Consider the following 16,744-nt stretch of genomic DNA (forward strand, 5'->3'; position numbering starts at 1 on the left):
TTAACTTTTTGTGCTTATTTTTTAACCTATTTTAATTTTTAAAGGGATTTTGCACATCTACAGGCAAATATCTTTCTAACAGTATGCGTAGATTTTTCCTGTGATGCACACAAGCTGAGAAAAAAGGTTTTAAAGAAACATGCTTGCCTATTAATATATAGATTCCAACTTACTACTCTTGTCGTTTAACATTTTGTATAATAAATAAATTCAATATTTATGCAGATAATAGAAATCACGTCAGAGTTTAAAAATTCTGAATGTTTTGATTTGTGCGATCATAAAATATTTCACTCTTAGAATTTTAACTACAAATTAATGTGTCCTAACCATTCAGTTTTATGCTTGAAAAATTGTATATTTCATGATTTCAAAATTTATTATATCTTTCACCTAATACTTTTGGCTAAAAATACACATAAAATGGATAGGAGGTTGACTGAATGTAGTTGTTTTTCAAAAACGTAGTGTGTGACTAATAAAATTATAAAATAAGCACTACATATAACAATTTTATAACAAGTAATTGGTTATAACAGTGTAAAACTGTACTAAATAAGAAATGAGGAAACTGAAAACCACTTCATTCGTTGAACAGATTTATTAAAATATAAACCCAGCCAACTCTTTCATTTTGTATAAAAATAATTTCCTAAGGTGGATTTTGGTTTAGTGGTAGTATCCGTAGCCGTAAGCCTTGCCGTATCCATAAGCGGGGGCGGCGTAACCGTAGCTCAGGGGAGCGTGAGCGGGGGCAACAACGGCGGGGGCGTAAGCCTTGTAAGCGGGGGCGACGACAGCGGGGGCGTAGGCAGGAGCGTAGGCGGGTGCGGCGTAGGCCTTGACTACGGGGGCGACGGGAGCGTAGGCGGGGGCGTAGGCAGGGGCGTAAGCCTTGTATGCGGGGGCGGCGACGACGGGAGCATGGGCAGCGTAGACGGCGGGAGCGTGGACGGAGGTGGAGACCTTGTAGGTGTTAGCGTATGAGGTGGCCACGGGGGCGTGAGCCACGGCTACGGGAGCGTGGGCGTAGGCCAGGGGAGCCACGGGGGCGTAGGCCGAAGCCGAGGCGATGAAGAGGGCGATCAAAGCCTGAAAAATAAAATAAGTTAGAACTAATCCAGAGTGAACAACCCTTTTTCATATAAAATCCTAAACAAGATTATTGTCCCAACTCCGACAAAAAAATGTCTTTAATACATTGTTCAAGCATGTACATTTCTGGTTTTATCTTGGCTGGTTTCCTGTACACCACAACTCCAAGTGAGTTTAATATTTCTGTGCCGGCATTTTGGAAGCGTCTGGTCACATTGTCCAAACATGTAACTAGCTATATGATTTACTTAATGTTGTATTGACGATATCATTCTGGAGCTAGAGAGTTCTGCGTATTAAAAAATTATGTACCTTCAACATGTATTATGAGGATATTAAGCCCTAACTATGTTATACCCAATTAAATTATTTGAAGTCTAGGACCTTATATCGAACGATGTAAATATAAAATCCTGTGAATAACAGAAGAAGGTAAAACTTATACATAGTCAATCATTTTTGTAATACCAGGTACTGTAAGAGATTAGGTAATGTAAGAGATAAATTTAAGAGTAAGAGTGTATACTAATTGATTTTTTTTTATAAAAACAAATTATATTTACAGTAGGATGTATAGTTAAGGTTTAACATTCACAATTTAAAATTTATTTCAAACGATAATATGCTGAATGCACATATTGGATATCATGAAAGGGAATGATGACTAAAGTACAATTTATGAACCTTTGAGGCACCCGTGTGTGCAAGTGTAGGTATATTATTACAGAAGCAGTAGGCTGTAGTAATATTGTGGGAGTAGAAATGTCTTTAAATTTGACTATTATGAATACTATTACATAAAATCTTTTGAACTCATTACAATCAAATATAGTGAATTAATGGTCGATTCTCTGTGATTATATACATGAGATTCTATATATTGGACATTTTATTTAGGCTTGATTAAATAGTAATATTTCCCACGGTAAATAGATGTTTAACAATCGATGGAAAAGCTTTACGTTACATTAATGTCCATTTTTCCCTTAATCTTTTTGTGGTAAAGAATCGTAAATGTTTAAATTTTCAAATTAACAAAGATTTTCATTTGTTAAGGAAGCACAGATACAATCAAAATGCAATCAAAATAGTAATTTAAAACATTGAAATACTTTGATAAAATTAATTAATACCTGTTCGATTTAGCATAGTGTAAAAAAGAAATTAGTGAATAAAAAATTAAATACTATATCCAATCATAAACTAAAAGGACACACTTATGACAAAAAAATAATAACCATTGTTAAAATGTTAAAATACTGTACTAGTAAACTCCGTAAAGTATAATTGACTAGGGTATGGTCAAATTATCCTATTTAAGCTGGATTTATGTTGATTTATGAAATAAATGTGACGAAATAGTCGATATAATGTAACAAACAGTTGACTGTTGGCTCTACTGTATGGCCCATTTTAAAATACCGATATTAATTTTTTTTTTCGATTAATTAATTTAGCTAACCAATGTCCAAGATAAGTTCAACATCCGGATTTTTTAGGGCAAAAACTCAAAATACCTAAAATTAAGTTAATTGTAAATGCAAATTTGTTTAGGAATTATTTCTTTTAACTGTATAAAATTTCAAATCCACCCCAGTCTCACAATTTCTTAACAACCTTAAGGGATGACATTTATTTTAATTACAATCTGTTATGCAAAAAGAAAACAAAACATGTCTACACCTTCAATTAAACGCATATCCATTTACCGTTTTATCAAAACCGAATTGATTCCAATTATTTCAACCCTATACAACAATAACCCGCCTCTGCTCCCCTAAAAATTAATTAGAACAAATAAAATAAACAGAGTTATTTATCCAAATATAATTTTATGGAAAAAATTTTAAATTTTAAATTTTTCCAACCTCTACTAGTCTAAGCACATTGGTGTGGGTATCTACTTACAAGCTTGTACATGGTGGTTGTGTGGTGGTGTGAGTGAAGTGTAAGGTCCTCGTGGGGCTTATATACCTGGCACGGCTAGCCTAGGTCACGGCCTTCTCTAAGTTGCTTCCTACTCCAGTTGGCGGGTGCTGCCCCCTAGTGGCTGCCAACGGGAAATTGGAGTACAACTGTACATATAAAATTTGTTTACATTATATCATTAAATATTTTCAAAACACTTTTTCCCAAGATGTATTTATCCCAAGAATGTGCATGAGGGAGGCTTCTTGGTTTTCTCTCTGCAACTTCCTTATAATAGATGAAAAAAAAACTATTTGGTTTGAAAGTATATTCTGCACATGTTTATATCCTCAAGTAGTCTCATAGAGTTCTTTTCTATCAAATCAGTAAAAAAAAGAACTTCTAATAATTTATGTACATATTTCCTTAGTTTTATTCAAGTACAATTGAGTGCGTCAGAGGTGTTGCAACTGATTTATAATATCACCCTGAACTAAAAGTGTGTATTAAGTATCATTAAGAAATAGACATATCCCTTTTTGAAATATAAAATTATCTAATTCGTGAATTGGAGTTTGACGCCATCATGTACAGCCCTCAAATACCCTTTATTACGCCAAATGTTACAGATTTATTTCATAGGTTGTAGCACAGAGAATTCATTACAATAATGTGGTTATACTTTAAATACATTGTAAATTAGGAGAAAATACTAAAAGTGGCCAGTCCAAGGTTTGACTTCACATTTAACTGCATCCATGCAACATAGTGAACAGTTGACATTTAAGTAATAATCATTATCAAAATTAGAAATTTTTAAATACTTTGACTTTGGAACAAACTTTTGATACACATTGCCTACGCAATCATCGAATTCGGACTGATAAGAAACTAGTCAGCCTCAACATCAATCATAAACAACACATGTGATTTACTACGCTCATAAAATCCCCGTGTGCATTCAAAACCACGTGCTATTGTTACTCGCTCATTTTCTGACCTCAGCTTCGCCTCGGTCGTAAATAAGAGTCACTTTAGGTCCTAGTGATGTAATATACTATTGACTGACGTTTAATAGTAACTAACGACAAAAAGTCCCTTTTTGCCCGAGTGGTGAACTATCTTTTTCGTCATATTGCATCATTAATTAACAAACAAAGCTAGAAAACGAAATAATTTTTATGTAAAGATAACCCCATCAAAACGACTTCCAGCTTGTTTTCAATTCTGCTCATGCAAATAAGCAGCTGTTTATTAAGTGATCCAATTATTTCGTCTATTGCGATTGTGTTACAGTACATTATACCATCGATATGTCTTGCAATCGCCAACAATAGGCTAAAATCTTATCTAATAAATCAATAAATAATTTCGATTGATATGATTATCACAATCAAAATTTACAACTGTTTACAACAGCTGATTTTTACTCCCAAGAGAGTAAAAATGCTACTTTAGACGCATGAGTTAAAACTGCTGTTTTTGCTGCAGTATGACGAAAACTTGTTTTAATTTTAGGGTTTCTATAAATAATGAAAAGCTGATCCTATAAATAAAACTGGAGAACAAAAGAACTGGCGGATGAATAAAATGTTAACTTTTTACTCCAATGACTATCGCCGTTTCACACTCAGTTAATCAGCGAGTGCAATGAACGATAACTGAAATGTCATGTTTTCAACGAAACAGCGGCGTGTTGTGCAATATTTAACTGAAAATATTTTGTACTATAGAAAGAATACCTATATTGTTGTATTTTTATTTATTTATTATGGTTTTAGACCTTTTTCGTTTAGTTAATTCTTCTGACCTGAAAGTACAAAAAATACGTAATCACCCATATGTAATAACCAATAAATGGGCTTCATTCGCTTATCTGATGATGATTGGACTGTCCAATCGAAATCGATTACCACTTACCATCTTTTATATGTATTTACCGTCTTGTAAGTAAACAGTATAAGTGTAAATATACTATTATAAGTGTTATTTGCTATTTTTTGTACTTTTAGGTAATTAAATAACACGTACGATGCTGATCAAGAAGTTATAAAATTCTTCTGAGGAACCAGGCTGAATCTTTATTTGTTTAAATAGTCGTGGTCATATGAATGATGGAAATAATATGATAATATAAAAAAACTACTGAACACTGATGTTTTGCTGTAATTTACGAAATATTAATCAAAACGGAAAAAATATCATATTGGTGAGTTGGTTATATAAAATTACTAAGTCAAAAGCACATAAATCAGCCAAATTGTTTTAGTTGAGCTAAATTTGTTTTAGCATAGTTTCTATACTCAACCAATCATTTTATAACAACATTTTACCTCCAATCATTGACTAAAACTGGACATCAAAAAACATTACACCCAACTTTCAGTCAAGTTTTCCTGGTGTACAACAAGCAATATCTCCCTGTAGTGATTTGGTTTTCCCGGAATGCTGTTCAAAGGCCTTTTGTTATGTTGTTTACTGACGTTTTTTCTATACTTTTGAATAGTGGAACTAATTTTGGTGGTTTCATTTACTACATGACGGCAGTGCTTTTTTAATCGATACTGTATCATCATTGGGTGTTGGGAGTTGACATGAATAATTACTTTACGCAATAACTGTTTAAAATGGTTTTTACGATGTGATTATGTAATTGGGATTTGTTAATTACCAATAAATGTTGTATTTTTAATTGTAGTCCAACAATTGAGGAAATGTCCTAAAGATCGATGAATGTAGGTCCCAAGTAAGTTTCTTTAGCAAGATCATTCAACCTCAAATACTAAACTATTCTTGCGTGAATGTCGAAGAACTCTTACATCAAGTAATCAAATAATAGTATTTATTTATTTTTTAAATAAATAATATTTAATAAATAATAATAATATTTATTTATACTTCGCCTAAATTAAATTTGTAAGGCTGCGTTACAAAAATTAATAAAATAGATATACAACTAAGCCTTGATTATAACTAGCTAATTCCGACAGGACTGCTAGTCAAAGTCTGCACAGCAAACCAATAAGATAAAATTTTTTAGTTTAATGTTATGAAATTATTAAGTGATCAAACTTTCCACATATTCATCATTTTTACATTTTTACTACATACAATTCGAACAACTCAACAAATTATTTTACATAGGGCCTGGTATTTCCTGTATAGGCCTACTGCCCGTCATCTCCGGCCGGACGTACGTCGCAGAACAGTAGGCAGTTACTAGACGGATCCAGAGGGGCGAGGCCCTGCCCGCGGGTCCGGAGGAGAAAGGAGTCACTGGAGGCGAAGGTCGAGGTTGTCCGACGACCTTGGCAAGTCGAGCCCCCCTGCGTCTCCTTCCACTGATACTCGTGGAAGTCACACGACACGGTTCCCTGTCCTGAGTGGTTTTTGCGAATGATTCCGGTAATATGTAGCCTATAAGAACTTCGATATTTTTGATTTAATAACATTTTGCTATTTCCATACCATAAAGAAATATTACTTATACAGTTGTGGGTTTGAATTGACAGCAAAATGCGAAGATGGTTTTAAGTTAAAGTGGTTTACCTTTATTTTAGTTAGGTTTGGATTCATTAAGATTCTTTATTGATCATTAAACACATACGGTGCAATATATCTTGTCATGCAACATGCAATAAAATACAAGTTAAAAAACAGTACATAAACGAAGATGCTTGGATTATTTCATATAAGCTGTCATACCATTCATGCATTCATTCAATTCCTTGAACTTAAGCAATTGGCATTTTAATAGTTCTTGTAGCATTATTTTACTTCGGTTTTTTATGTCTTACCTAAAGGAATAAATGAGCATTACCACTAGTTGTATCTATTGAAATGAAATCAGTTATTTTATAATTGCAAATAACAATTCCACAAAAACTCTTAATAAACGAAACTAGATTTGTACACCCACAGAAATTTTATTCAAAAATATATTCAAATTATAAATTCACTCTGAAAACCCTTTGTCACATAGAATGCCTACTCAATGTGGAGTTGAGTAGGAAGTAGTCTATTTCATTTCTGTGTATAACTATAAATACTAATAGCATTCCAAAATATGAATAATGTACTGAAAATTATTTGGTATGGGGCATAGCACGCATGCATACAAGATAACGTCGATTTGGAAATCACAACTGGAAAAAATATCTATAGCTTCATTTCATGCTGAAAACTTTACTAATAGTTTCGCACTTAATAATTGTATTCTATTTTCGTTCTAATGACGAACATACAACGTAAAAACAATAATGAAGGACTTATGCTTGTAAAAGAAAGTAAATGAGCGAAAAAAAAACCTACGATAGTGAGGGGACGACCGGCTGAAACCATAGAATAACCAACCTTAAACGTGCTGGAAGGGGAAATAATAGGTGACAAAATAATAGTATAATTTTACTCATAACCGAAAAGCAAAGGAACGTTCCTGACTATTGCGGAAAAATAACGGTATTTCCCAACTCTACTTAATGTAACCATTTAAATATAGTTACAATGGTGGTTTTATACCTTGATACTCTCATGTTTTGACATTTCATATATTTTTTCTAAGTAACTAAAATCTACCGTTGATTTACCAGCTTCAAACTCTTACCAACGAAACGTGTCAAATTTCAAAATAGGAAGTTGCTAAACAAAGTTCGCAAGTAATGCCCAAAAAGCTGCGTGATCCAGTGCTTGGCCCGCTTGCGTCATTGTGTCTGGTCGCCTGGTCAGCTGGTCACTTCCCTATGATTCAACCGTGATGCAAGGATGCTCTGTTACGTGTATGTTGGACGTGCAGGACCTACGTGCTGGGCATGGAACCCAACACTCACGTAGAATACTGAGTGTTCGTTGTGACGTCTAGCTTCTCTACAACTGGATACTTCTTACTTGTGTGATTCATCTCTGGGAGCTGGGAGTGACCTTTTCCTCTTTTACACGTTTACAGGCACAACTTTGTCCCACTGAAGCGTCCATTATTGGAGAAGAGATTTGACCCGGAAGGCAAAAGGTGTTAACCTTCCTAAAGACAGAGATCGTATGCAAGTATTTTTATTTGTAAGCTTTCCTTTGTTAATGGAATATTGGAAATAAAAAAATTACTTTCTTAATATATTATTGAATTCCCTAAAAATCCTACAATCACAGTGCATATGTTTCACTGATAATTGTTGATGTGTTGAACCGCGATATAAGTATTTGTTATAAGATATAGAAGGCTTGTATTTTGGAAGGTGATAGAACATACGCGTTTTAAATCCTGAGTCAATGTCCTGACGACCACTTCAGTATTTGATTTTTGCGATGATGGCACTTAATCACACTTAAACACCTTAATCAGGTGTTTCGAGCCCACATTAGGCTGCATGTCCACCATTCACAATTTCAGGTGAGGATAACTTTTTCTGAAATGGACAAAACCTATATGCTATTTTGTATGGCAAAAGTGTCATTGAAACATATTCCTAAATTAAAATTATGAAAATGCATTTATTTTGTAAAATAGTTTGACTTTGTGTTGTTAAAGTAACTTGGATGTTAATTATTGGGCTACGCGTATTTTGCTCTAGGTCAGGAGAGTTTATCTATTTTTATTTACAATATTGACCTTTTATTTATTGGTTACCAAGATGGATAAAGATATTCTTCTACTTGCGTCATGGTCGATTTAATATCTAGAGTCAAAGTAAGTTTATTGTTAGGCTATATTAGCCTACTTCCAGAAAGAAAAAGAACTCTCTAATATAACATTCAAAGTTAAGAGGAATTCTAAAACTATAAGCTGTTTTCGTAAAAATTATTTTCTAAGTATTATCTAATTGGCAATTAGCAAGGCCAACTAACTTACCAGGTATTTACCCTACACTGACTACAATTACAATATTATTTTTAATTTGTTTTAAAAGTATGTTTTAAAATAAAATTTCTAAGGGCGGGTTTCTGAGTCAGGTATTAGCGCTAGTCTTAGACTAAAGCTCATTTTAGTACTGGACTAAGAAAAATATCTTTCTGATTCGAGTACTTATAAGTCAGCGACTAATCTTAGTCAAGAACTAGTTTTTAATTCTGAACTAAAGAAATTATGCTTTAGTCCACGGACTAAAACATGATAGATTTTAATCCTGCATATGGGTAGGATTAACTTTAGTCGTCCACTTTTAACCTAAGCCATTTTTGTGTGTTAAAGTTGAAGGTGATTATAGATTACATTGATTATCATGATTTTTACCGTTTTCGTGGGCCGCGAATTCGTCGTGGGCCGCGAATTCGTCGTGAGCGGGAAAACAATCCATTTGATGACTTAAGTGAGGATGAATTCAAGGATATGTATAGATTTTCAAAAAACTCTGTGAGATAATAAAATATAAGAGAATAAAATAAAATAAAATACTAAATAGAGTTTTAAATAGTTTGTAAATATATTTGTAAATAGTTTAGGGTTTTATCTTGTGCAGACCTCATCCAGAGACATTTTTCTCATAAAAGTTGTAATATTTCATTTCATAAATTCATCATTTAGTATTAAGTTTCTTAAAATATGTTAATTTTGTTCATACACCTCTTTATAATTTCCTTGTCTTAAATCACTCATCAGAAAGTCATCCAGATCTATAATGATAGGGCTGGCCTAGTATTCATTTTAACTTATTTATACAATTAACTTATTAAAAAAAAAGGATGAAACACCAATCCTAACTTTAAAATTTTACGATACAACTAGTTTATAATAATAATAAAATATATTACAATGATAAATGAATTAAAACAGATATAACCTCAAAACCAAGGTTTGACTAGTGGTTTGACTGAGATCGTTGTTTTCATGTTTTGTTTGTGGGCACATCAAACTGACAGTGTTGCCAGCACGGCGGCACAAATTACCCTACATTTCCCTTGAAAATCATGAGCTCTTTTAATCTCCGACTAAACTAAGTACCCGCGTTAAATTAGTCCGTGTGTCCTTAATCCTTGACTCAGAAAGTGAATTTTTAGTACATGACTAATTTTAATCCATGACTAGCCTAGTTCTGGACTTATAAATCCCTGACTCAGAAACCCGCCCTAAAAATAGCCAATATTATTTACACCTGACAATTGCGCAGTAACCAATGACGCGTCACCCTTTGCGTGTTTGTGGTTAGATGGATCAACAATATCTGCCACACAAACATGGTGGTTTACTCAGACAACTCACTGAGAGTACAGATCACTGCCGATAGAGTGCACTCATGTAACGTTTACAAACGAAACAACGACAGCCTTCCCTTTTATGCTATTTTCCAATGGTAAAGAGTGATTTATTAGTTGAAGAAATTATATAAGTTGTTACGGTACTTACATTATACAGACCACACCTAATAATTATAACCAAACCTAACTCAACCTAAGGGTTAGGTGAGGTTAGGAAGATTTTGTTATTAAAACTAATTAAAATCTTATGTGGAAGTTGATCTATCGGTATGGTCGGTATAATTCGTAAGTACCAAGTTAACAAGCAATACACTTTATATTGGATGGAGTTTGACCTTACAGGAGATCAAAATTAATTGTTAATAAATCTAAGATGGTGGTGTGACAACAGGACTGAATTTGACCTGGTCCGTTCTGGGTCCGCAGGCGCAGCCATGCGGATAATTTCAGGGGTGCGACATTAGGACTGAGGGAGATCTCCCTCGCCGCATCGGTTTCTTCCCGTTCTCCCTGCCCTCACAGACACAGGCAAGAGAACTAATCACCTAATGGAGTCGTTCACTATGTCACTGAGAACGCATCACCTCATGGAAACGTTCACCTAATTGCTGCGTCGTGTTTTTGAGAGAACTTGACTGTGCATTGTGCGGCATATTTTCCCCAGATCAAAACTAAAATGTTTAGTTGGTCAAAATAATATCACCCTTACAGTTGTTAGATCCATTAAATAATTACTGAAATATAGGCTCTATTATTTAGTAAGTTACATAATGTATAGTTTTATGGAAATACAAGGAGTAAATTAAAAAAGCTATTTAGTTGTAGCTGCGGCGTTTGTATGTAGGCCTAATGTGAATTAAGACTTTTCATATTAGTAAATTTATGAAAAATTAATGTTTGTCAGGGGCAATATATAGGTTTAAAAATAGTTCAAGATATGAAAGTAAAACCTAAAATTATACTAAAAACAATTATTTGTTTGATAGTTAGTTTTGTAGTACCTATTGTACTATCGTATTGATATGAAGATTTAACGGTGTTGTTGACGTTGAGTCGTATTACAGTAACTGGATTTATTTATTTAATTAATGCCAACATGTGGTATTGTTATTTTGTGGAACGGATCTCAGGAACACCCTGGATTGCGGAAATGCAGCTCATAGAATTAAAATTCGAGGTCATAGGGTTTGTGGTGGACGGACACTGATCTGTTATTTTCTGTGAACATATTTAAGAAAGTTCATTGGCATTGGTGTTGTAGTGGATAAATTATTTCTCAGTAATCCTAGTAGCTGGGTGTGTAAGGTCCAGATTACAGAACATTGGGAACTATGAACAGAGGAAAGGGAATGTGTGACCCTTCCTGGAATTCCTAGCACGACGCAGATGTTCCTATTTGTTAACTATGCGTCAGGCGAACGGGAAGTTGATAAATAATAGAAAATCTCAATAATTAACGAAACCAAATGTTGTCGTGGTGAAGTGTTGTTTAAGAAATCAAATATTTGTTTACTGTCACTAATATATTTCAATCTTCCAGCAGTCTTTGCTTAACAGAGGATAGTGTCCATCACTTTGCTAGAACTTAAGTACAAAATATTTATACTACTTGAAGTCACATGCTACATCAGTGACACACTTTTGATTGTCATTTATATATTTAGATAGAAAGATTAGTTTATGATATTATACATTAAGAACAAATATTTTTAAAATATTGTAAATTTAAATTTCATGTAGTTTCCTGCTTCAACGCGTGGTCCGATATATGTGATCTATACATGAATTTAAAGGGAGAAAATAATCTACCAACATCACTGAATAGAATTTTACCAAACGTCTTTGTATGGTTTAAAAAAGAAATAAAATGACGCAACAAGTTAATTGGAATTTAATAATTATGCTCAGGGATGCCGGTAGATTATTTTTTTTTCTATTTTGAAATGGTTAATGGTATTTTCGTCTAATTAAGCGTAAAAAAGTAACAAATAATAACTAAAGATTTGTGCAATATCTCAACGCTGTACGTCAAATAGTTTAGTTGTTCATGATTTATTTTGTGAAAAAAAAAACTCAAAGAGACAAACACATCTTCTTATTGCGTACAGTATTTCACAAGCCTGCTCACAAAGTTACTGGGCATAAAAATCTATTTTATTCTATATTCAGTGATCCGCTACTTCCTCAGGGGAAAAGATTTCTAGAATCTGCCATTTTGAATCTTTAAAGGGCTGCAACTTTTTACTAAAATGTTATTTTGAAATCAAAATGTGTACGCTTTCAAATAAGTTGGTAATATTTAAAGATATTACGACTACGATCAACTGGTGCAGTGTTTCCCATTCCGTTTAATGTTTGGATTTAAACAAACTTAAAAACGTGTTGTAAAGTGTTTCACTACTTATTTATATGATTTACTAGCAGAGCACCCGTCCTTTGTACGGGGTTGGCATATAAATAAGTATAAAATGCTTATTGCAGTTACTCAAGCTTTGCGTTTGCTATGGGGGAGGACACAGTTGGATAAAATTTGGATCTTTAAATTTACGGTATGGTATAGTATAACACATCTACCATAGCCGTAATGTTCTACCACTGCACCTAAACAATAGAAAAATATCATCAATGGTCACACAATATTAAATTATTTATTAAATCAGATACATAAATATAACTGTAAACAATCCTACTTTTACAGTTCTCATTGTGTATCACAGCTTTTTGTTTCTGCTTAGTTAAAATTAGCTGTTGTCATATTATGCAAAAACAAAATAATAATAGTACTGCACCATCTTGGTAAATCTTATAACTACTTTATTGATGCTATTGCATATTAAAGAACCAACTTGTAAAGTTGAAACAGGTGACTAAATTCTTCAATTCCTTTTAAATAGGAATACTCATAAGGTTACCATGGGGAACTGCAGAGCCACTGGGGCGGAGTCCGAAAGGAATTTTGAGATAAAAATAGGTCTTTATGTTAATCGGGAATGTTAGCTCATCATGCCAAATTAAAGCCCAATCGGTCCTGTAGTTATTGCGTGATTGAGCAACACACATACACACATACACACAAACACACAAACTTTCAGATTTATAATATTACTAGCTGTACCCGCGGGCTTTGCCCCGTTTAGCTTCATATGTGAGCTCGTTCGCATGGCTCAATCACGTCCTGGTTGAACTTCGTTTGCTACGCTCACTCACCTTTAGGTTGAGCTCGTTCGCTACGCTCACTCACCTTTAGGTTGGAGCTCGTTCGCTGCGCTCACTTGCCTTCAGGTTAGCTCGTTCACTACGCTAACTCGCCTCCAGGTTGAAGTTCGTTCGCTATGCTCACTCACCTTTTGGTTGCAAATTAGCTGTTGTCATAAATGTAAAAGAAAAAGTAGTGCTGCACCCTGTTGGTAATCCTTGTAACTTTAATGCTATTGAGCATCATAGAACAGAACCAACTTGTTTAATTGAAACAGCTGTTAAGATTTATTAATTCCATTTCTCATAAGGTTAACATGGGAAACTCCAGAGCCACTGGGGCGGAGCCGATTGGACGAATCACAAAATTGATGGTGTATAAACCTATTCCATGAAATTGTACACGTATGTACCAAGTTTCGTGGCAAGGATTACCAACAGGGCGCAGCACTATTATTTCTTTTACATTTATGACAACAGCTAATTTGCAATCAAAAGGTGAGTGAGCATAGCGAACGAACTTCAACCTGGAGGCGAGTTAGCGTAGTGAACGAGCTAACCTGAAGGCAACTGAGCGTAGCGAACGAGCTAACCTGAAGGCAAGTGAGCGCAGCGAACGAGCTCCAACCTAAAGGTGAGTGAGCGTAGCGAACGAGCCCCAACCTAAAGGTGAGTGAGCGTAGCGAACGAACTTTAACCAGGACGTGATTGAGCCATGCGAACGAGATCATCTTGAAAATTAAGAAGTTAAACGGGGCAAAGCCCGCGGGTTACAGCTAGTTCCCTTTAAATATGAATACTCATAAGGTTAACATGGGGAACTACAGAGCCACTGGGGCGGAGCCCGAAAGGATTTTTGAGATAAGAATATGTCTATATGTTAATCGGGAATGTGAGCTATCATCATGCCAACTTTCAGCCCAATCCGTCCAGTAGTTAATGCGTGATTGAACTTAAAAACAAACAAACAAACACACAAACTTTCACATTTATAGTATTAGTAAAATAATATTGTAGGTGAGTGAATTTGAGGGCCTTGAATTTTGGAACGGGCAAAAAGAACACTTTTTCTATGTAATATTTAAATCAGTGCATCGTCATAACATGTATACCACCCTAGGTAACCTAAATAAGTGCTCACAGTCTGAGTTAACAAAACGGACTCCTATCAAGTCAAGTAATACAGTTGAATTTCGTATCTAAATAAAATGGCTGATCAAACAAACATTTTACGGTATTTTAAAGAAACCAAAATTGTCTCTTCTGAATCTCGATCTCGTTGCGAGGCACTGGAATAGCGGCTAGATGTTATATACAAAGGCAATTATACCTGTTTAAATTATACTAGTGTACCTGTTACTCGAATTCGAGCAATTGGTAAGTATTACAGGCGTTATTTTAAAATGAAAAACAGTCATAATTTCTGATTACTTTAACAGAGTCGCCTCAAAGATTATGGAAATACTCACGATGTACATAACAGTTCGATATAATCAACATTTCTTGTAAATATCTTATCACTTTTCAAAATCTGATGATCATGTTTTTAAGTGTCTTCTACAAATGTTTCCCACTCATAGCCGCATTAGGTTGTCCATAATAATGATTATTAATTCTAAAAAATCACATTATTTCTATTTCTTCTACTTGGTGGTGATCTATGACTTTCCCATGTTTCCATAGTTTGCAAATTGGCTCTTTAAATGATTGATCAAAAATGCAGCACAGTGTGGTCCAGTTTTATTTTTACTATTTCATTGTAATATTTAGGCCAACCATAATTCAAATAGTAGGCAATATTTCTTTGTCGTCAGGTCCTTGGAATGTTTAAATGAAAATAAAATGTAAAACTTTTCTCTCAACGTGTCCTATAGGTAACATTTCTTTGCCGGGTTCTAATTAGTTAAAAAACATGCAAACTGTTTACATTTTCAATTCCAAACAAAACAGCTGGGATTTATTTTTTATACAAAACTAATGTATTGACATCTGTTTCAGAATGTAATAACATTCAAATCAAACAATGTTATCCTTATGGAAGGAACTTTGAGGGCAATCCACGCCCTTAAAAAGATATATTTCGAAAATCTAAAGCCAGTTTGCACATCTACACACCTAGACGAACATTTTGGTATATAATATGTGGGGTTAAATCTTAAAACAAAAAAACCTTATTGTTCACAAAGTTTCACGTCGCGTATTAAATATATAGAAGATTAATAATGACGAGTGCTGACAAATTACACGGAGTAAATATTTCCGTGAACGATTCCATGAGCCGATCCGTTCACTAGGGTGATGGGAGTTAGGCAGGGAGAACGGGGAGATTCCATTCAGTCCTAATGTCGCACCCTCGCATTATACCGCACGACTGCCCCAGAGGGCTCAGGCTGGCTCAGGTCAAATTCAGTCCTGTTGTCGCTTTACCATCTAAGATTTCATGAATTGGCATTTCGAAGATTTTTAGATATCATTTCCCTGTTAAAGCTGGTGCCAGTTTCAGAAATGAAATGGACAGTAATTATTGAATTGAGTCGTTAATAGAGTGCTCAGCTATATATTACGGATTTCTGGAGAAAACGTAAACTCTTTAAACAATCATCCTATAGATACCATGTTGTATGTGACATGAAATTTCGGCTAACAGTAGTTTATAACAAAAAAACATGTTATACTCATTTCAATTAAGTTGAGAAACTTTTTGGTTTTGCTTTTCTCTTTCACGATAAGGGGGGTGATCTTGTCAATAGTTTAATTTTAATTACAGTTATTCAAAAAAATGTAGTATTTTACATTTATTTTTTCTCGACAAATTAACCATTAAGAAAACAAATTTGTCATTCAAACGAACTAAATAAAGATCAATCTATCTTGAAGTATTTAATTTTGAAAAGTCCCATCCACTGAAATACTTACTACATCTACATAATTCGAAGCAACCAAAATGTTCAAGAAACTCATAAAATACCACTATAAACACTCTTGAGCAAACTTTCTCGTTACCGTGTTGTCTTTGCACAATGACCACAATATGACTCAGAGTAGAGTGCCAATTAAATATGACAATGCCAGCTGATCAACCATTGTCACCGACAATTGCTGACGTCCATTTTACTTCGGCCTTGAGGGTCCATAGAGGAATGAAAATAACGGGCTTACAATTGCAGCCTCTTAGGTTTGGCGACGCCCTTGAAATTCGTGCCGAACCTCTCGGTTAAGTGGTTTTCATGCGTTGTAATTGCGTAGAGGTTAGTTCTTGTTATTTTTCACTGTTGATGGGTTGAATTAAGAAGAGAGCGAATGGGACGAAAATAATATTGTAATGTACCGGTTTTTTACAGCATAAATACTCGAATAAATG

The 16,744-nt window shown here is 34.3% G+C and overlaps 1 protein-coding gene across 1 annotated transcript; it reads right to left on the minus strand.

Moving 5' to 3' along the window:
• Positions 1-586: 586 nt before the first annotated feature.
• On the minus strand, positions 587-3,109 carry LOC129002916 (cuticle protein 12.5-like). Its single transcript, XM_054431036.1, has 2 exons — positions 3,004-3,109; positions 587-1,092 (listed from the first exon to the last, which is right to left on the minus strand). Exons 1-2 carry the CDS (start codon positions 3,013-3,015, stop codon positions 670-672), a joined length of 435 nt encoding a protein of 144 aa, XP_054287011.1. The 5' UTR covers positions 3,016-3,109; the 3' UTR covers positions 587-669.
• Between the last annotated feature and the right edge of the window lie 13,635 nt (positions 3,110-16,744).

This window comes from Macrosteles quadrilineatus, unplaced genomic scaffold, assembly GCF_028750875.1.
Source record: "Macrosteles quadrilineatus isolate MER2022 unplaced genomic scaffold, UCM_ALF_1.0 Scaffold_9__3_contigs__length_116548681, whole genome shotgun sequence".
Taxonomy (NCBI): domain Eukaryota; kingdom Metazoa; phylum Arthropoda; class Insecta; order Hemiptera; family Cicadellidae; genus Macrosteles; species Macrosteles quadrilineatus.